At 42.8% G+C, this 21,737-nt stretch overlaps 1 protein-coding gene across 1 annotated transcript; it reads right to left on the reverse strand.

Annotated features, from left to right (window-relative positions):
- Positions 1-11,742: 11,742 nt before the first annotated feature.
- On the reverse strand, positions 11,743-18,116 carry PTGER3 (prostaglandin E receptor 3). The gene is made up of 2 exons (XM_053468796.1): positions 17,226-18,116; positions 11,743-12,792 (listed from the first exon to the last, which is right to left on the reverse strand). The coding sequence occupies exons 1-2, from the start codon at positions 18,039-18,041 to the stop codon at positions 12,517-12,519; spliced, it is 1,092 nt and encodes a 363-aa protein (XP_053324771.1). The 5' UTR covers positions 18,042-18,116; the 3' UTR covers positions 11,743-12,516.
- Between the last annotated feature and the right edge of the window lie 3,621 nt (positions 18,117-21,737).

Below are 21,737 nucleotides of genomic sequence, written 5' to 3' on the forward strand. Positions count from 1 at the left end.
TAGTTCTATTTGTTCTATAAAGTTCTAGAAGTTCATTTGGAATCCGGGCATTTCAGCGGCCGACTCGTCTTTTAACTCTTCGGTGACTCCCAACGAGCTCTTTGTAGGTGATGAGAAGGTTCGGGAAGTTGGGCCAAGTATTTAAACCATTTTTTAAGCTTCGTGAGGATGTCTCAGAATCGTGAGCGGCCCCTGAGACTCTTGAAATATTAACCCTTTAATACCCAATTATGAACGTTCTGTGTGCTGACTCTCTGAATGTGTCACCCAAATCGCTCTAATGCCTTGACTTGTCATGATTTAAAGAAATACTTAATTGAGTCACCTGCATTCAAGCAGGGACATCCACCATATCAGATTACGACACAGTAGTCAGTGGAAAGCACTGGATGCCAAGGATCTCCAACTCCGATGCATTTTGGTCACAGATCCACTAAATGCCGGGCAGCAGAAGTAACTATTACTGATATAATAGATTCTATAAAGGAGCACAAATAGTGCTAAAGATTCCTTTCCCTGTATAAATAAAATTATCTCTATATAGGAAACGTCACTGTCATAGGTTTCCAAATTTTCCTTTTTTGGAAAAATTTTCACTTTTTCTTCTTGACTTACTTTTTCTTAGTTTTATGTATTTGCTGTTTTTTTCTCTGATTGCTCCATCTTGTTTGATTTCCTCTCCTGTGATTGGGTCTGGGTTCCTCGGGGGCGGGGTCCAATTGATCTGTGAGATTAAAACGTGGATATGCAGAGGGGGGCAGTGATAGCAACATAAAGGAGGCAAAGATGGCGGATGGTTTGTGAAGGTAAATGGGCCGCGTGCCGATAACGCGGACCCCCGTCTGGATTTGCTGTCTCTCTCGGTCTCTCTGTCTCATCACTGCTCAACGGGCCGGTGATCTCCCCAACCAGTCCCTTTAAGATACGGAGTGCTAGGGTATGACATCATATCTCGGCAGCCAGAAGAAGGACCTTGCACGCCACTTCCTTTTCCCTGTAAACTAAACACACAAAAAAATTATTTTCTAAGGTTTTTCTTGATTTTTTTGGGTCCGTAATCCTTTGATTCACTAAATAAACGAAACACTTGTTTGATCTGGAAAAATATTTGTCTGGAGGTGGAAATGGTCTGCTTCGTGCGTGGAGGCGGATGAATGCGGTCGTCGCCGGATCAAAGCATTGCTTCGGTTTGTATCGTCTTCTTATCTTCTTCACTCCAATCATTAAACAAACTTTAAACGGCAACAATTTCCCCTTCATTGTTCCCTGTTCTCTGGATCTGCAGGGTTATTCCTCCCCATTAAGTTATCTCTCCCCTATTGTTAAGTTGCTGATTGTTGCTGATTGGTTCAGACAGTCTTTGGAAGGGTGGTGGGGGGAGAACTTAAACAGATAATGTTGGCTCTGCCACAGGCTGCCTCCGATCTCAGATTAATTAAATATCTCTGAAACAATCAAACTGATTGACAAAAAAATACAATAAAAATATATTTAATAAATATATAAATATAAAATAAGTATAGTTATCTATTAATAAAAATATAAATATATAATAAAAATATATTTAATATATAAATAGAAATATATAATAAATGTATATATATATATAATAATAATATATACAATAATACAATTTTAAATAAATATATAATAAAATATATTTAATAAATATCTAAATATAAAATAAGTATAGTTATCTATTAATAAAAATATATAATAAAAATATATTTAATATATAAATATATTTAATATATAAATATAAATGTAATAAATGTATATATATATATTAATACAAATTTAAATATATAATGAAATATATTTAATAAAAAATATAAATATATAATAAAAAATATATTTAATATATAAATATATAAAAATATATTTAACAAATATATAAATAGATATTAAAAATATATGAAATGCGGTAAAAGTGACAATTTCTTTTATACTTTGATTATCGAGGAGGGAATTTAACCCCTGCCTCCCCTGTTGTCCATTCTTTCTAATAGGATAACATTTTTAATATTTTTAATTTATAAGATTTTTATTTCCTTTGCCACTAATCTCTAAAAAGGAAATTAAAGGATTTTTGAGCAGTAAATGCATTTTGAACGGCAGGGATCTTGGGAAAATCTTAAAAGACGAAATGAAAATTAATTAGTTTCAGTTTTTACTTTATTGCAGCTTCTTAAAATGATTTTTTAGACGTCTAATCCCTTTTGCATTTCATTATCTGGTCTGGTTTAATATTCTGTATAAAGCACATTTTTCCTCCCCGTTACCGGTTACCGATCCCGCCGGGGTTTAATCAAGAACATTATATCACGCTTCAAATTCTCCTTCTACATCGGAGTTCAGATGGAGGAGGACGAGAGACGCCGCGGAGCTTCCCATTCTTTTGGGGACAATTGAGCGGATTTGATAGAAAATGACCCGGCGAATAAAAGAAATTCTGCGGATCTCAGATGACTTCGTAACAATCCTTCTAGAGCGACAAAGAACAACGAGTTACTGAGATCGTTACAAAGCGCAAAATAACACAACGCATTGCAGCACAACATATAATAACACAACACATTGTAATACATTATAACACAGCACATTATAAAACAACACATTGCAACACATTATAACACCTTATAACACAACACTTTATAACACAACACATTGCAACACATTATAACACCTTATAACACAATACATTGTAACAGCTTAGAACACAACATAATACATTGTAACACAAGATAATAATCCCACACTGTAACATTTTCTAACACAACACATTGTAACACTTAACATATTATAACACACTGTAACACATTATAACACATTATAACACATAACATATTATAACACACTGTAACATATTATAACACACTGTAACACATTATAACACATAACATATTATAACACATAACATCTGTCCCCTTACAGGCAATATTTACATTGACCGTCCTCCTTAACTAAATATTGTTCCTAAAACTTCCTGAATTCTCAAGGTTTTCAAACATTGCCAGTCAACGGCTTCAACGTATAAACCCCATATAACTGTCTGCGGTGTGAGATACAACCTGAGGAACGGTACTTTACTGAGAGGGTAGTAGATAGGTGGAACAGCCTCCCAGCAGAAGCGGTAGAGGGTAATACAGTGAGGGGATTAAACATGCATGGGATAGACATACGGCTCCTGAATCTAAGACGAGACCAACGACCGATTAAGGTTTGAGTCTTTACAGCAGGAGAAACGGGCGACTTGACGGGGGCCGAATGAGGGCCGATCCGCAGGCAGGGTCTTGTTTTCGGTTGATAAAAAGTTCCTGAATGTGTAAAAACGAAGGGGACGAGGAGAGTGACCCCCATTAGCTCATATTTTTTTTATTGAGCTGTCAGCCGGCGGCTGGGCGGCAGATCCAGAGAGCGCGTTATTTTTTCATAATTAGGAGAATGATTTTTTCGTGAGCTGCAAGGAATTTATGGTTCTTGTCGTAAGTAATAAACCTGAAGTGATCGGCGACGCGGGATGTGACAGAGCCAATAAATCTCCGCGCAGCGAGGCATTACCGCGCGCCCGGCGCCCACCCGCCACATGGCGTGTTTCATGTACCTGGAACACGGGGACCCCGTGTTCCGTGTTTTCACAACATGCAGCTGTGATGAATTATTTGTGAATTAGACCCGGCCGGCCGCGCGAAGGGAGGGGGACTTTTTATCCTGTAATGTTTACGCTTTTTAACTCATTATGTTCCACTCTCTCTCTCTCTCTCTCTCTCTCTATATATATATATATATATATGGCGCCAGCAGGCTCCGTGGCGCTGTTACAAGAGCAGCTAAAACATTAAAAAAATACTTAAAAAAAGAATTGGCAATAATATTAACCCATGTTTAGACAGATTGGTGCGGAAGGAGAAGAGGGGCCCTGCTCCTAGGAGCTTACAATCTACCCCAGGCCAAATGAATTTCCGTTCAGCCAATCAGTGCAGAGCCTTTCCTGCTATATGGACTAAGATATGGACTGTGAGCCGAAAGCACGGAATTAACCCTTACAGTGCCACATCTCAGGGCAACACATTAGTGAGGAGGACATGAGCCTTACAGAGCCATAGCAGTACAAAGTATCACAGAGCAAAGGTCCTGCAGGTGCGTGCGGCGCAATGCACTGCAAAGGGTGAATGCAAAGCAGGATTAACCCATTCAAGGGATGTTTAGGGCAAAGGATTAACCCTTTCAGAACAGTGAGTGCGGATGTTAGGTGAAGGAAGATGAAGAGTTAACTCTTTCTGCGCCGCAGCTGCTTGCGGTGCATTTTTAGCGGCGGGTACTGAACTGGTTAACGGTCGAGCCGCGCCGCCAACCGGCGATTCATCTGGCCCGCTCGCCGCCATTCGTTTTTAATTAAACATCTTGCAGATGGTGAAATTGCGCTTTTAGTTCTTTAACGGCTCCCCAGCAGGTAGTTCCGAGACGCCGGAGCACCGAACGGGGGGGGGGGGGTTCGCTGATTCCGATATATCTGCTCACGGCGAGCGCAGCTGCCACGGTAACCACGAGAAAGATTATTAATACATAATGCCAAATATAACAAGTTTAGACCATGAGATAACCCTTGGTGTGCCAGAGAAATTTATTGCTGCATAATATTCAATGCGTTTCACGAAGGAAGCCCAGGCCGGGCCCCGGCTCCTCTCTCCGCTCCGCAGTCCTTACGGTTGAGCGCTGAGATATGACATCATCAAAGGAAATGACCCACGGAGGCTGTGTGGACTCGGCACGGTACTCCGTAGTGTAAGTGGGCCCGGTGTGGAAATCAGCGATTAACAGCCCTACAGGGGGCTCCAAGAGGGCAATTGCGCCCCTGTTACATGATGGGGCCCCCTGTGTCTGCCGCCCTCGGCGTAGTCTGTCTAAAACCCTTGGTTAAGCAGATCAAGCCCTTCACAGACAGACGGGAGGCTTGTGTAGCAGATTCCTCATTATTACCCCATTAAGCGTGTCGGGTGGAGTGGATACGCGGCTGCTGCCGAGAAGGAGTCCAAAACACGTTTGTTTTTCTGCTAGATGTGGAGATAATTCAGTGTTTGTAACGCGGATTCCTTCGCGCTCCGTCAGGTAATAATGCGAGGAATTACCGTAACGCTGCGCTTACCATCCGAGGAGGAATTTTAAAACCACACAATCTCAGCCGCCAGCCGCCACGGACTGTAAAAACCTCGGCGGATCGGCCCCCATCCGGCCCCCGTCTAGTCACCTGTTTCTCCTGCTGTAAAGACTCAAACCTTAATCAGTCGTATGTCTATCCCATGCATGTTTAATACCCTCTCTGTATTACCCTCTACCACCTCCGCTGGGAGGCCACTTATCCACCACTCTGCAGAGTCCAAAACAACATTTGGCATTCAGCAGGTACTGCGTGAAAAGCACCTATCTGGGACACAGGGCAGTCCAGGGGGCAATTGCATCCAACTCAACTGTCCCACACACTAACATGTACCCTGACACACACACTCACTCACTCTAACATCATACAATATCACACACACTCACTTTCACATCATACACTAACACACACTCACTCACACCATACACTAACATTTACTCACTCACACCATACAATTACACACACACTCACTAACACACACACACTCTCTAACACATACACTAACACACACTCACACTCACTTTCACTTAAAAAATCCTGTGAGCCTCGTATGAAAAGCTAAATAACGAATATAGGAAAACCAGAAAAATGATCTAAAAACCAAGAATTTTGCCGGTGACTTTGATCTCTTTGCTTGGTTTCTATGAAAAATGTTGTGAATTTCCCCTTTTTTATCTCAGACCTTCACTGTTTCAGATACGTAACATTTTTGCCCTAAAACGTTTATTTCACCCAATTTTCTGAATTTTCAGACTTTATATAAGTCGCTTGCAGACAAACGAAGCTTGCAGCCGACTGACGTCTCAGAAATATTTTCTTGACACACGCAATCTCCCAAACCTTTTTTATTCTGAACGGTTCATTCATCCGCGTCTGGGGTTTTTTTTTTTTGGGCGAGAGGTTAACACTCAAAAAGTCACCGTGAAAAAAAAAATAAAAAATTAAATAATACATGTGAAATCAGAACGTAAGTAGAAAAGAATAAAGTTCGTGCTTTCTGCCGTAAACAAAAAATTTAAGTAAAAGACGGAGTTCTTGCCGGCCAACGAGGAGCTCAGTCTCAGTCTTGCTTGCCCCTCATTGGTTACCCAGAACTCCAGTTCAGAGAATTAACACGCTGATAAATGTTTTCGCTGTTTGTACGTTTATGAATAAAAAAAGAATCCGTTGTACAGCGCCACGGAATATGATGGCGCTATATAAATCTATAAAGAATAATAATAGTAAATAATAATAGTAAAGTAAGACAGCGCCACGGAATATGATGGCGCTATATAAATCTATAAAGAATAAAAATAATGTAAAATAATAATAAAACTAAGACTGGCTGTTAAAGATAAAATGTGTGTTTCCTGAACGTAACAGAAACTCTCTGTCTCTCAAATCAAAAGAGTATTCAGATTGTGAGATTTCCTCCCCGGTCTGAGTGTGAAACCCTAACATGAGACTTCCCTGCGGCAAACCTGAGTATGGAATGTTTTTGGAGCGCATGGCCGGGCGCCAGCCTGGCAGAGAGAGAGAGGAGGGTATGGAGAGAGAGAGAGAGAGAGAGAGAGAGAGAGAGAGAGAGAGAGGAGGGTATGGAGAGAGAGAGAGAGAGAGAGAGAGAGAGAGAGGGAGAAAGAGAGGGGGAGAGAGAGAGAGAAAGAGAGAGAGCGCGAGAGAGGGAGAGCAGGAGAGAGTTAGAGAGAGAAAGAGAGGGGAGAGAGAGAGAGAGAGAGAGAGGGGGGAGAGGAGGGTATGGAGAGAGAGAGAGGGAGAGAGAGGGAGAGAGAGAGGGGGGAGAGAGAGAGAGGAGGGTATGGAGAGAGAGAGAGGGCGAGAGAGGAGAGAGAGAGATAAGAAAGAAAGAGAGAAAGAAAGAAAGAGAGAGAGAGAGAGGGAAAGAGAGAGTGTGAGAGAGAGAGACGGAGAGCAGGAGAGATAGGGAGATAGAGAGAAAGAAAGAGAGAGGGGGAGAGAGAACACCTTAACGCGTCTTTCTCTTCCATAGAACCAATCCATACAGTTTGTTTTACGGTCCGGACGCGTCTGACTTTTGTTCCGCAGAAAAAGTTGTTTTCGTCGTAACGCGAAGAACTAATAATCACCGATCACAGAAACATTGTTACCTTTTATTTCTATAGCGCCAACAATTCCCGCAGCGCTTCTTACAGTCCCTGCATTCAAGGGACAAAACTAGAACTGACAGACTAAGACGAGCCGATACATCAGGGGAAAACGCTCGGCTCGCAGGCTTACACTCTAAAGTTTTTTTTTTCCAGATTCCTGGATGAATAGAAATTCTTTTAGTTTTTTTTCTGATTTGGTGAAAGATTGATTTTTGGACTCTTTTTATTCTCTTTTTTTTTCTGTTGGGAAATCTCCGCCTCCCATAAATTCACGTCAGATTTCTGAATAGCAGCCGGGTTATTTGAATGTCCTCGGCGTGTACGCGGTTAATATTCAACTATTTTTACTGAAACAAGGTCATTGTCACCTATGGCAGCGCATAGGATGCTGACGTGTAGCGTGTAGCGTGTGACGACTTCACATTCTGTTCTCAACATCAAGATATCAGAACATGCGCGCTGCTTACCCACTCCCAGAACCTCCAGCCGTCCATTGCACATGCTGTTTCATAAATGTTTACACCATAAGATGACTGAATTCAGAATTTAACACGTTCCACCAATAGGAACGCGTGAAAAGGGATCATGTGATGTCAGACGCATTCTATTCTCACAAAAAATACCAAAAACAAAAAGGTTTAGCGCTTTAGTCTGAAGATCCAACGTGCTACGTGGTTTTTGAACACACGATCTTGCTGTAACCCCCACTCACACTCCAACCCCACAAACACTCTAACCCCACACCCACTCTAACCCCACACCCACTCTAACCCCACAAACACTCTAACCCCACACCCACTCTAACCCCACAAACACTCTAACCCCACAAACACTCTAACCCCACAAACACTCTAACCCCACCATCTGCTAACACAAGCACTCACGTCAACACCATACCCTTACACACACTCCTTCCATAAACTCACAGACACACGCTAACACCATAAACTCATACACTAACATCATACTCTAACACAAACACTGACACCATGCGCTTACACAAAAACGGACATTCTAACACCATAAACTTATTCTAACACCATACACTCACCCACACACTAACATGTACCCTGACACACACACTAACACCATACACTAACACACACTCACTCTCACACCATACAATAACACACTTACTAACACCATAACTAACACACATTCTCTAACACATACACTAACACACACTCACTCTCACGCCACACACTAACACACACTCACACCATATACTAACACACACCTACACCATACACTAACACACACACTCACGCCATACACTAACACACTCACTCACTCTCACACCATACACTAAAGCTCACAGGCTGACACACACTCACACTCACTTTTGCACATATACAAATCTCTCTTACTCAAGCTCATGCTGAGCCCTTTTCTTCGATGCAGCTCTGTGCGAGTCGCTTCGCTGGTACCTTGGTCACCCCGGGGGCGGCGCACCTGCCTCAGCTGGCCCCTGACGGCCCCTGGTAAATGTTCTTATGTTTCAGACCGCATTAACATATTTCACAAGCTTTGCAATGCACTGGGGGGGGGGCACATTTTATTCTTGTGGTTTACAGAAAATCAGCCAATGTTTACATCCAGCGTTCACGACATTCAACGCATTTAAAGGGACAAAAAAAACGCATTTAATGCACAAAAAATGAAACTTTAACACAGAGCTCCTGCGCAGAGTTCCTTTATCTTCAGAGATTTCCTGATTAGAATTCAAGCATTTTTATGATTACAGCAATAAAATCCGATAACTCTTGAAAGTTCACAATAAAAGAGATCAATAAATCTAAAAAAAACAATTAAATTACATAATTTTACATTTTGAAATCTAAAATCAATTTTGCAATCATTTCAGGTATGATTAGAATTTATTATCATGCATAAAATATTTTCACGCCCCTCCTCCCCCTCACATACATGTATTAGGGGCATTCAGGCATACAAACATGCTCCTGCTTTGTCAACGCGCCGTTCATCATTCTGGGCATATTCATTACCTTCCAGAATGTTCTTTCCTTTCTACAAGAAGGGGGCGAGGCGGGAGGTAAGAGGACGCACTCATTATCCTGCTATTAAGTGTTCTTGGAGCGAAGTGTTTGGAGTCCTCGTTATAACCCAGCCAGCGCTCTCATCGAAAAGAATGTTTTGTGCCCACGCGTTTCACAATAACCGAGAGGGCCGGGGGCAGGTAAAGGCTTGACGAGGATCGGCTCAGACAACAACCGGGAAAAACAGGAGCTTCCCGAAGTATCGCTACGTCGCGAAAAAACGTTTTTTCAACGCGTTTCTAATATACAGAAAAAATATTTAACCCCTTAATGACAAAGGCCGTACATGTACGGGCTCAAAAGGCATTGTTTCCAATGGGTTTAGGGACCGCCCGTTGTCCTTAAGGGGTTAAAGGGTCGATAACGGGAAAAGTGCATTCTAAAAGTGTAATCACACCTGAGGTCATCGCGTTTGACCTCTAAACGGACCTCAATCCGCTGACCCGGCTAAATCCTAATGGACGTTAACGGTGGCGGAAAATGCATGGCTGGGAATATAAACGTACACGTTAACCCCTTCCTGCCCTATTCCTTTCGCTCACCATTCCTAGTCCCTCTCCTGCAATACTTACATAGAGCGGCCGCTCCGTCCCTAACCACGGCACTTTTATCTATTGCGTAATACACCCACCCCCCCTTTAGATTGTAAGCTCTTTGCGTGCAGGGCCCTCCTGCTGTCCTGAAAGTCAAATTGTTACGCACTACTTGTTATGTCCTTTCTACCCATTGTACAGCGCTACGGAATATGAAAGAGCTTTATAAATAAATAATAATTATAAACACCCTGCCTAAACCCCAAATCTTCTACTAAGTGATTTTATGGGGCGCAGAGAGCATTAGAGCGGCATAAAGTGGAAAAAGCGCTGATTCTGGCGACTCGGAAGCCTCTTGCCGATCGGGACATGCGTCGCAGCAGCTGGCTACGTTATCATGCTGTGAATGGCATCATATGTGAATGGCTGCAATGAGCTGCTGCTGTGGCAATAATCTATGCTAAGCTCAATTACATATTTCCCTTTGATATTTTTAGGAGGTTTTGAAGCAGAAACGGCGCACGACGGGCTCTGGTCAGTGATTGCAGTCTGGATTTTTGTCTCGGGAGTTAAATTGCTTACTTGTTATTATAATTTTTAAAATGTGATTTTTTTTTTTTTTTTATTATCTGCAAAAATCCTGAAACTCCAGTAACAAAATGAAGATTGAAACACCGGGCTTCAAAATATAAAAAGCAGAAGGAATAGTGATGAATAAATGATATTAACATTATTATTAATTATTATTATTAATTATGATGTCATTACTCTGGGTTTGGCTGCAGGGAATAAGAGACACAATTAAGAGAAATCTACAGAAACTGTTTCACTTTTAAATTAGTCTTAAAAATAGTTTCTTTCTGACAATCGGCTTTTATCTCTTTTCGCTCACTAATTATCCCGGAAAAACCTGAAAAGCACGCAATAAACTCTGTAATTTACACGCTTACTATACAGTATATTATATGCTATATAGAGTATGTATATAATATACAGTGACACTATATATCTAGTATGTATATAATATACAGGGAATATATATATAGTATGTATATAATATACAGGGAATATATATATAGTATGTATATAATATACAGGGAATCTATATATAGTATGCATATAATATACAGTTAATCTATATATAGTATGTATATAATATACAGGGAATCTATATATACTATCTATATAGTATGTATATAATATACAGGGAATATATATATAGTATGTATATAATATACAGGGAATATATATATAATGTATATAATATACAGTGACACTATATATATATAGTATGTATATAATATACAGTGAATATATATATAGTATGCATATAATATACAGTTAATCTATATATAGTATGTATATAATATACAGTTAATCTATATATAGTATGCATATAATATACAGTTAATCTATATATAGTATGTATATAATATACAGTTTATATATAGTATGTATATAATATACAGTTAATCTATATATAGTATGCATATAATATACCGTTAATCTATATATAGTATGTATATAATAAACAGTTAATCTATATATAGTATGTATATAATATACAGTTTATATATAGTATGTATATAATAAACAGTTAATCTATATATACACATGTACAGTTTAAACATTTGGCACATTGTATCTGTTTAGCAGCAAGTAATACAGTACGTCCATGAAAGGTAATAGAAGCCTCCCGAGGCTTTTCACATTTAATCTCCTGTCCTCAGCATGCAAGCAGCAAAAGAGTTAATTTGGAGAAGCGTTTGCAGTCAATTCTCTGCCTCCTCCAGGCCCTTAAATGGTTAAAGTGGATGTTTCACCTCCGTACGATTTTGCTTTTTTTGGGTACGGCTCACAAAACTATTATTTCTGTTAACAGCTTCTGAAAATAATCAGCGTTTTATTTAAATTTTTTAACGTTTTTAATCCTTTTATGTCACAACCAATTAATAGAGAATGCATAGGGGGGCATTAACCCTTAAGACCCCAATTTAGCTGCAGACCAGCCCCATCTAGTCCCCCGGTTTCTCCGGCTGTAAAGACTCAAATCAGTAGTTGGTCTCGTCTTAGATTCAGGAGCCGTATGTCTATCCCATGCATGTTTAATACCCTCACTGTATTACCCTCTACCACTTCTGCTGGGAGACTGTTCCACTTATCTACCCCCCTCTCAGTAAAATAAAACTTCCATCTCAGCCTCTGATCATAGATTCTGGTCTCTTGTTGTAGCTTTTCTTCTCCTTTGAAATAATCTTCTCTCCTGTACTTTGTTAACCCCTCTAAATATTTAAATATCTCTCCCATCCCCTCTCTCTCCTCCAATCTTTAGGCTTTCCTCAACAGGCACTGATAGGCTGTTGCCATAGAACACGAAAACATGTCTATTTTTTTTTAGGTGATTAACCCTTCAGAGGACAGAATGAAACATCTGTGAAGGTTTCTTTGCTTAACATACCAGAGAGAGCAAAAAAATATCTTATATAAGTGGGACAGCAGCTTTACTTGGGTTATTCCGCCTTCTGTATCCATCGGGGTCTTACATTTAGCTTGAAATGAACTTTGTTTGTTATTTTAATGTATTTTATTAGTTTTGTGAGCTCGTTGACGAAGCGGAGTCTTTTTTAAAGCTTCAGTTCCGTTTTGAAGAACAAATGTCAGCCGTCGGGCTTCACGTCGGCCGTTAAGATCATCGGAGGCTCCTTGAGCGCGTCGTTGGAGCAGCTGGAGACGGCGTTGGCGACCTGGCAGAACTTCCGCAGGAGGATCTTTCGGAGTAAGAGGTACACCCAGGGGTCCAGTATCTGGTTGAGGGACGCGAGGCGGATGGCGGTCAGGAAGAAATTGCAATCTTTCTGCGCCTCAAATCCCTGCGCCGGAATTCCGCAGCGCTCCACCGACGTGTGATTGGCGATCATTTTCAGCATTATCACCTGTCGGGAGACAGAAAAACTCGGGTTTTTAGCTCAAAAATGATACGTCGCTAACCTTATTTCACGCGCGGAGCTCTGCGTTAACCCTTTTGATTCCAGAGGAGAATGCACTACACATTTAACCCTTTCTTAGTCCATCACACGGATTCCACTCCAGTCACTCATTAATGGTGGCAACATTCCATCTGAAGAAGAGACCTCTGAGGATCTTAAAGCTTACAGGACTTTTCATCAATAAAGGAATCAACTTAATCTAAAAAAAAAAAAAATCTTCTCCTGGACCAAACCCATCCAAACTAACAGGCAGTAAAGGGTATTGAGAATTAAGTCACCTGTATTCAAGCAGGGATTTTAGCAGTGATATAGCAGGGAGAAAAGCCCCAGCTGGGTTAATAAGGAGGAGTAAGTGGATGTCCCATATTCCAGAATTGTTGATGCTTTCCATAGTTTCCTCTTTAAAAGACTCTATAGAGCTTATACCCCCCTATGATAGAGCCCCCCCTCTTTCTGAGCATCAACCTCCCCTTTCGTTGAGACCCCCAGACCTTCGCTCTACAGGGGGCCACCTATATATAAATATGTAAAGGAATCCCTTTTAGAGTAATTGATACTTGGAAGGACTCATCTATACAAAGTAACCAGAGAAACATTCCTCTGATACATAATAAATAGTAAACCTCTATGAAGAAAGATATGTCAAGGGTTTTAGATTGTAAGCCTGCGAGCCAAGCCCTATGGATCTAATGTATCGGTTTGTCTTAGCCTGTCAGTTCTAGTTTCGTCAGACCCTTTGAATGTAGGGACTCAAAGCGGGGCTGCGGGAATTGTTGGCGCTATATAAATAAATATATAATAATAAAAATTAAAGAAATATAATAATAAACAAATCATAATCATGAATACAATAATTATAATTAAATAGATACATAAAAATGAATAAAAAAAAATAGTATTAGTATAATATATATTATAATAAAAATATTTAAATAATAAATGAATAAAATAATTATAATTAAATAAAAATGAATAAAATAAAATAATAATATATATAATATAATAAAATAATCACAAATAATGAATAAAATAATTATAATTAAATAAATATCAAATAAATAAATAATAATGAATAAAATAATTAAATAATAATGAATATAATAATAATAATAATAATAATAATAAATGGTTCGTTTAAAGTTTGCCGCCAGGCCTCTGGTTGTTCTCTTTGTAATAATCACAGTAGGCAGAAGAGGTTGCAGGAAGGGCAATTAAACTCTATTACCCCTGGGCCACAAGTTTACTGCCCCTCTGCCAATCCCATATATTTTTATTGCGCTAATCAACTCCTAATGTATAATTTAAATGTAATTCGCCTCCCACCCCGGGGGATTTGCTTTCTTGGCCGCCGCTAAGGCTTGAAAAATAATGTAATAAATCATCGATATTACACAGCGTCGTGCATAAATCTTCATTTAAAAATGTCATTTCCCTATAAACACGTATTTAGCTCATTTTCCCATACAGTGTACGGGGCAGAGAGAGACATACATGCGCGGGATAGACATACGGCTCCTGAATCTAAGACGAGACCAACGACTGTTTAAGGTTTGAGTCGTTACAGCAGGAGAAACGGGCGACTAGACGGGGGCCGGATGGGGCCGATCTGCACTTCTATGTTTGTTAGTAAAACACAAGTATAAAGAAAACAGAACTCCAGATATAAACGAATCAGTTTGCGATCAATCAACAGAAGACAGCAAAATGAAATAAAAAATATCCCCGTCTAGACAGAAAAACAAAAAAACGCGACTATTAAAGTCCGGTGACCTGCGAGGCGGGACTGTAATCAGCCCATAAACAACCCGAAGCCTCCTCTGTCGGGAAGCGGATGAATGTCGACTTCTGTAAATGAATCTCTTTCCTGACTTTTCTAGAACCAGATAACCTGACACTCGACAGCAACTACCTGTCCCTATAAGTAGCCGGGGCGGACTGATACTCTGATTTAACTATACATTATACAGGGGCCGGTCACTGATTTATCTATACATTATACAGGGGCCGGTCACTGATTTAACTATATATTATCCAGGGGCCGGTCACTGTTTTATCTATATATTATACAGGGGGCCGGTCACTGTTTTATCTATACATTATACAGGGGGCCGGCTCAGTGATTTATCTATACATTATACAGGGGCCGGCTCGCTGATTTATCTATACATTATACAGGGGCCAGTCACTGATTTATCTATACATTATACAGGGGCCGGTCACTGATTTATCTATACATTATACAGGGGGCCGCTCGCTGATTTATCTATACATTATACAGGGGCCGGTCACTGATTTATCTATACATTATACAGGGGCCGGTCACTGATTTATCTATACATTATACAGGGGCCGGCTCGCTGATTTATCTATACATTATACAGGGGCCGGCTCGCTGATTTATCTATACATTATACAGGGGGGGCGGTCACTGATTTAACTATACATTATACAGGGGGCCGGCTCGCTGATTTATCTATACATTATACAGGGGGCCGGTCACTGATTTATCTATACATTATACAGGGGGCCGGCTCAGTGATTTATCTATACATTATACAGGGGGCCGGCTGACTGATTTATCTATACATTATACAGGGGCCGGCTCACTGATTTATCTATACATTATACAGGGGCCGGCTCACTGATTTATCTATACATTATACAGGGGCCGGCTCACTGATTTATCTATACATTATACAGGGTTCGGTCACTGATTTATCTATACATTATACAGGGGGCCGGTCACTGATTTATCTATACATTACACAGGGCCGGCTCACTGATTTATCTATACATTATACAGGGGCCGGTCACTGATTTATCTATACATTATACAGGGGGCCGGTCACTGATTTATCTATACATTATACAGGGGGCCAGTCACTGATTTATCTATACATTATACAGGGGCCGGTCACTGATTTATCTATACATTACACAGGGCCGGCTCACTGATTTATCTATACATTATACAGGGGGCCGGCTCACTGATTTATCTATACATTATACAGGGGGCCAGTCACTGATTTATCTATACATTATACAGGGGCCGGTCACTGATTTATCTATACATTATACAGGGGGCCAGTCACTGATTTATCTATACATTATACAGGGGGCCAGTCACAGATTTATCTATACATTATACAGGGGGCCAGTCACTGATTTATCTATACATTATACAGGGGGACGGTCACTGATTTATCTATACATTATACAGGGGGCCAGTCACTGATTTATCTATACATTATACAGGAGGGTTTCGTGCCGATCTCTGCAGGGTCTGAGCCGCCCGGGAGCTGGATGAAGTTCAGTTCATTGTCGGAGCAGTTGATCCTTTCCAGATATTGATCCCCAGCGGAGGGGGCCTCGTGCCGATGAGCGGCCATTAATCAGAGCGCTAATAACTCCAAGGGGGGGGGTCAGGAAGGCTGTTGTGATTTAACCCCCTGACTGCCAGAAGGGTGCGCAACACCTGGATTTGTATCAAGCACTCAATGGGTTATTGCGGGTATTTTAACTTTTCTCGTCCCCGTCCTGCGGAGACATCAGAATCATACAACCTGCTGGCGGATCGGCCCCCATCCGGCCCCCGTCTAGTCGCCCGTTTCTCCTGCTGTAAAGACTCAAACCTTAATCAGTCGTTGGTCTGTAACCCAAAATTGTTCTTTGTATGGGGGGGGGGGCGCAGTATTTCTTTGCCAAAACTGACTTATTGGGGGTCTGGCTGCCATTTCTGCAACTTTACCAGTTAAAGATAATACAAAAAAAAAGGGCAAATATTGGTTACATTAACCATATGGGTGCCACGGGGGGGGTATGGTACACAAAGGGTTACAAAATGTTTATTTAGTTTACACCGAACTTTTGTGATGGAGAATTTGACAGCCAACCTTCCTGGGGTAGAAAAAAAAAATAATGAAAATCTTGAAATATATTTTTGATGTAAAAGGGGTTTGTTAACGTTTTTGTTGTAAATTGTTGTTTTGTTTTAACCACTTGTGTGCCGGGGATTTAGCATAAAACTAAAACCAAGAATGGGAAAAAAAACTGGCATTTGGAGTTTTTTTTTGTTTTGGGATTTTTTTTTAGACAATTTGGAGGATTTTTTTAAAAAATAAAGAAAAATACCCCAACCTGCTGCAGAACATCGTGGGAATCAAAGTGACACTAAATGCCTCTTGGTCCACAGAACAATAAAAAAAGCGATAATTGCCTGCGGGGGGGGGTTGAAGAGGCTCTGCAGCAGCTGAGACATACTGCATTCTTTGCCCCGCACCCTCCTATATGCAGATCGGAGCCCTTTTGCCCCCCCCTTTGGGAGATGGCATTTGCCCCTTTAAACCCCAAGACACGTGGAAAGAGTGAAATCCACCTACCAGCAGAGGTGACCAGCAGGTGAAGAGCACGCACATGATGCCCATGAGCTGGATGACGGTCTCCATGGTGATTCTCTCCCACTGCTTGCTGCCCTGGGAGGTCGATCTCCGGCTCCTGCCCCGGCTCACCAGGGCGGTAATAGTGGCCACGTTGCAGCTGAAGGTGACCAGAAGGGACAGCAGCCCCAGGCAGGCGAAGGTGGAGGCGAAGATCAGGTTCCCGGCGGAGGTGGGCTCTGTGCTGATGAAGCACCAGGTGCCCGGCCACTGCAGGGTGTATTGCCCCAGCCCCAGCAGGGGCAGCAGGGAGAAGCAGAGCCCCCCGGCCCAGATACTCAGCAGCACCGTGCAGGTGGCTCGGGTGCCCATGTGGCTGGAGTACCAGTGGGGGCTCCGCACCGCCAGGGTCCGCTCCACGGCCACGGCCACGGCGATCAGCAGGGGGCACAGGCCGAACGTGCTCATGCTCACCCCGAAGAAGGCGCACAGGTGCCCCGAGGGGTCCACGCGGGACCAGCGCCTGCCCGACACGTACACGGAGATCACGATGGGGCTGGTGAGGAGCTGCCCGGTGAAGTCGGTCGCGGCCAGGGCTCCGATGCCCAGCAGGAACGAGTGTTTCCGTTTACTGGACTTTCTCCGGTACGTCCGGAAGATGAGCCCCGCGGCCAGCGCATTGCCCAGCAGCCCCGCCAGCATCATGGCCAGGGGGAAAGCCACGGACACCGAGCCGCTGTCCTCCTGCCCCCGGCTGCTGCTGCTGTTGTTGCCCCGGGTCCCCTCCCTGAGCACGTTGGACATGTTCGGGTCCCACATCCTCCTGCCCTCATGGTGCGCCGGGAACCCCGCACTCCTGCCTCTACCGGCTCGGGATGGGGCAGGACACCTGCTGGACGAGCCGCTTTATACCCGGAGAGGAGAGGCGGCTCCACCCGCACGTCACTGACACCCCGCACGGGAGGGGGCACGGGGCAGAGAGGGGGGGGGAAGGGGCAAAGAGAGTGAAAGGGGAGGGACAGGGGGCATGGGGCAAAAAGAAAGAGGGCACTAGAGAAGAGTGCAAGAGACAAAAGACAGAGGGGGGATACGGAGTAAAGAAAAAAAGGGCACTAGGACAGAGTGCTAGGGACAAAGATAGTGAGAGAGGGCAAAAGAGGAACGGGTGGCACGGAGTAAAGAGATGGAGGGGGCACGGATTCTAGAGTAAGGCAAAGAGAGTGAAAGGGGGATGGACAGGGGGCATGGGGCAAAAAGAAAGAGGGCACTAGGAAAGAGTGTAAGGGGACACGGAGTAAAGAGAAGGGGGCACAGGGCAGTGGAGAGGGGACGCAGCACTAAGACAGGGTGCAAGGCGCAAAGAAAGTGTGAGAGGGGGCAAAAGAGGGAGCGGGGGCACGGGGTAAAGAGAAAGAGGCACAGGGCAGTGGAGAGGGGACGCAGCACTAAGACAGGGTGCAAGGCGCAAAGAAAGTGTGAGAGGGGGCACGGGGTAAAGAGAAAGAGGGCAAAGGGCACTAAGACAGAGTGTTGGGGCAAAGATAGTGAGTGAGGGGCAAAAGAGGAACAGGTGGCACGGAGTAAAGAGGTGGAGTGGCAGTGCAGAGAGAGGGTGGGCGCAGGTTAGTGAGTGAGGGGCGCGAGGCAAAGAGAGAGAAGGGATAGTGGGTTTATTTACAGGTAATTGGGGCAATTGGAAGCAGGGACAGGCAGTGGGGGGCAGTTTATTCCCTCCCCGGTTTCTCTGTCGGTTGTAAATTTAAACTCCTGTTACCTTTAAAATCCAATTTAGTAAAACCAGCCCACTGTGTCCCAAGAGCTCACACTCTGCGCTTAGTGCCCCGGCCGGCCCCCTGGGGGGCAGATGAAGCTCCACCTGTTGCGGACACAAACCGTGGGATAAAGTCGGGCTGTTTGCCGCGGAGCTGCAGCGACATCTAGCGGTGACTTCGCGTAATTACCGCACGCAAGGACACCGTAAAACCTTTAAAATCAATGAATGAAATCAGCCGAATTTATTATTCCATTTATTAAAGATCGACGGGTTTAATATATTCCTCTCAAATGAGTCCCGCACCGGTCATAACAATTTACAGACCCAAAGCAGAAATCCCGCAAATTATCCTAAAAACCCTGCATTATAACAAAAAATATGAGGAAGGCTGTTTTTTCAGCTATTCGCTGGTTAGTATATAGGATTATACATATACGCTGTCCTAAACAGTCCCGGACCAGCCATCAGGAAAATGCCCAGCCGCAGGCCGGACCGCTCCATGGTGGCATATCGGGTGCTGCCCGTCTGCCGCACCACGTGAGCATTAATAACATAGCACGTGGCTGCGGATATCCAGCCTTTCGGTCCTTAGACGGCCGCTGGCCTTAAAGTGCCGGGATGTCCTCGTCATCACTAGTCTGGCTCTAAGTGCCAGCAGATGTATAGATTAAAAGCATATTCCTGTTTTTGGCCGCTTGCGGCTAACGGCTGCGCATGAACGCGTAAAGGCTTGAGCCGGCACAATGTATGGGTAAAAGTTCTCTGGCATTTTTAATGGCGGGTGCACTTTAAGAACTAAAAATAATTAAAAAAATTAGTAGAGAAATAAAGGTTTTCCGTGTAATCGGAGCACCTGCTGTTTTTTATAATTACTGCAGTGAATGTGTATGCGGCGGGGGCGGGGGATGGGAACGCATCACCTCTCTATTTAATCAAAAGGAAAAAAAGCCAACAGGTTAATAATATTTTGCAACAAACAATTAAACTTTAAGCATTCAGTGATGGTTTAGTTTGGCGGTTCGTCCGATTGATATGGAAGAAAATCGAGGGTAAATATGAAATCAGAGGTATAAATAGGCGGCAGGTCCTGGAAGAGATTTGTGTAAATAGCGGTTACGGTCAGACAACGCGCCCGCGTGCCAAGTGAGAGCCGGCACCAGGCACTATTCAAATACCCCACGAGAATCGCCCGAGTGCCCTTGAGATGTTCGGGAAAGAAGTGTACGGAGCAAATAAAATTGTTTGGAATCCAGGGAACGGCGCCCTACCAGCCGGGGTGGAACTTGGTGCAAGAGGGTATTTAACAGTTTATAGAAACAGAACCTGCCGTCAAATTGGCCCCATCCGGCCCCCGTCAAGTCGCCTGTTTCTCCTGCTGTAAAGACTCAAACCTTAATCACTCAGGAGCCGTATGTCTATCCCATGCACGTTTAATACCCTCACTGTATTACCCTCTACCACTTCTGCTGGGAGGCTAATCAGCCACTTCCAGCTACAATAGTCTCCGCTGGATTTCTGATCCTTCGTGTTATTTTAATGGACAAAACCATCCAATTCTTTCAAAAACAAGGACATTTCCAAGTGACCCCAAACTTTTGAGCGGCAGTGTATGTATTCTATCTACATACACATAGCACTTTTAGGCTGGTGTAAATAAAATGCTGTAAAGTATGTTTTTTTTTTTTAAAAAAGTTAAAATGCAAAGTTAGCGAACAGAATAAAAAGGATATTTGGTGCGAGTGCCGTTTGGATTCAAAACAGCGACTGGTGGGGTTCATGAGCAGGTGACATCAATGCCAACATTTTGTCTCTGAAACATACGACAGAACCCTGACAAAGTGTTTCCATGGAAACGTTTTTTGCCCCCTTGCATACTACCTCCCCGGGGAAGCATGTAGTGCTTTTTGAAACGTAGCCCTCTAGATTGTAAGCTCCTGGGAGCAGTGCCCTCCTCACCTGTTTCCGTAAGTCAAGTTGTTATATACTACTTATGTACCCAAGCGCCATATAAAACAATACGCATTCAGGTGGCGGCTTGATGAACCCACGCAAATTACACATCTTTTTCCCCCCAGAATAGAGCTTTCATTTGAAACCATAGAAACATACAAAAAATAATCATTGTGATTGCTAGTACGTAAAAACACAAAAACAATTTAGCTGTTTTCTTAGAATTTCTTCTACAGTTTACGTGCTTCTGTTGAACATTGTTTCAAATGTATGTTCTGCAACTTGACAGGCATACCCCACATTTTTTTTAAATTTTAGGTTCTCATCCCTTACAAAGTACCCCATAGGGTAGTAATTTTAATAGTTATGGCATAATGGGTTTAGGGGTAGTAAACAGAAGCAGGGGGTTATACTTAGGGCAATGGGATGTTTTTTTTTGGGGGGGGTGGATAGAGATCCCTCAAATGTTTTTATGCCAGTGATGTTATGACAGACGACCTTCTGATCGATGTTGCAATCTTTACTGTGAGTGTCGGTAGCCATTACAAGCAATCCGCCAGCCGGAAGCCAGCGATGCTGTCAAACAGCAGCCCGAGATGTCCCTGCCGCCGCAATAAAGTCAGGATGTAAATATAAGTCCTCAATGGCTTTATTAAATGCTTTTTAAGACGTACATGTACGTCCAAAGGGGACTGAAGGTTAACCACCCACAACATGTGCTTTTCGTTTCTCAACATACATCACGCAGTACCGATGCTTATCATGGGCAAGGCTGCCTGCCCCGATAACTT

Source organism: Spea bombifrons, chromosome 6 (assembly GCF_027358695.1).
Source record: "Spea bombifrons isolate aSpeBom1 chromosome 6, aSpeBom1.2.pri, whole genome shotgun sequence".
Taxonomy (NCBI): Eukaryota; Metazoa; Chordata; class Amphibia; order Anura; family Pelobatidae; genus Spea; species Spea bombifrons.

Coding starts and splice junctions, on each gene's coding strand:
- PTGER3 (XM_053468796.1), bottom strand. CDS start 18,041: ATGTGGGACCCGAACATGTCCAACGTGCTCAGGGAGGGGACCCGGGGC. Junction 12,793..17,225: donor CCTGCTGGTCACCTCTGCTG/GTAGGTGGATTT, acceptor GTCTCCCGACAG/GTGATAATGCTGAAAATGAT.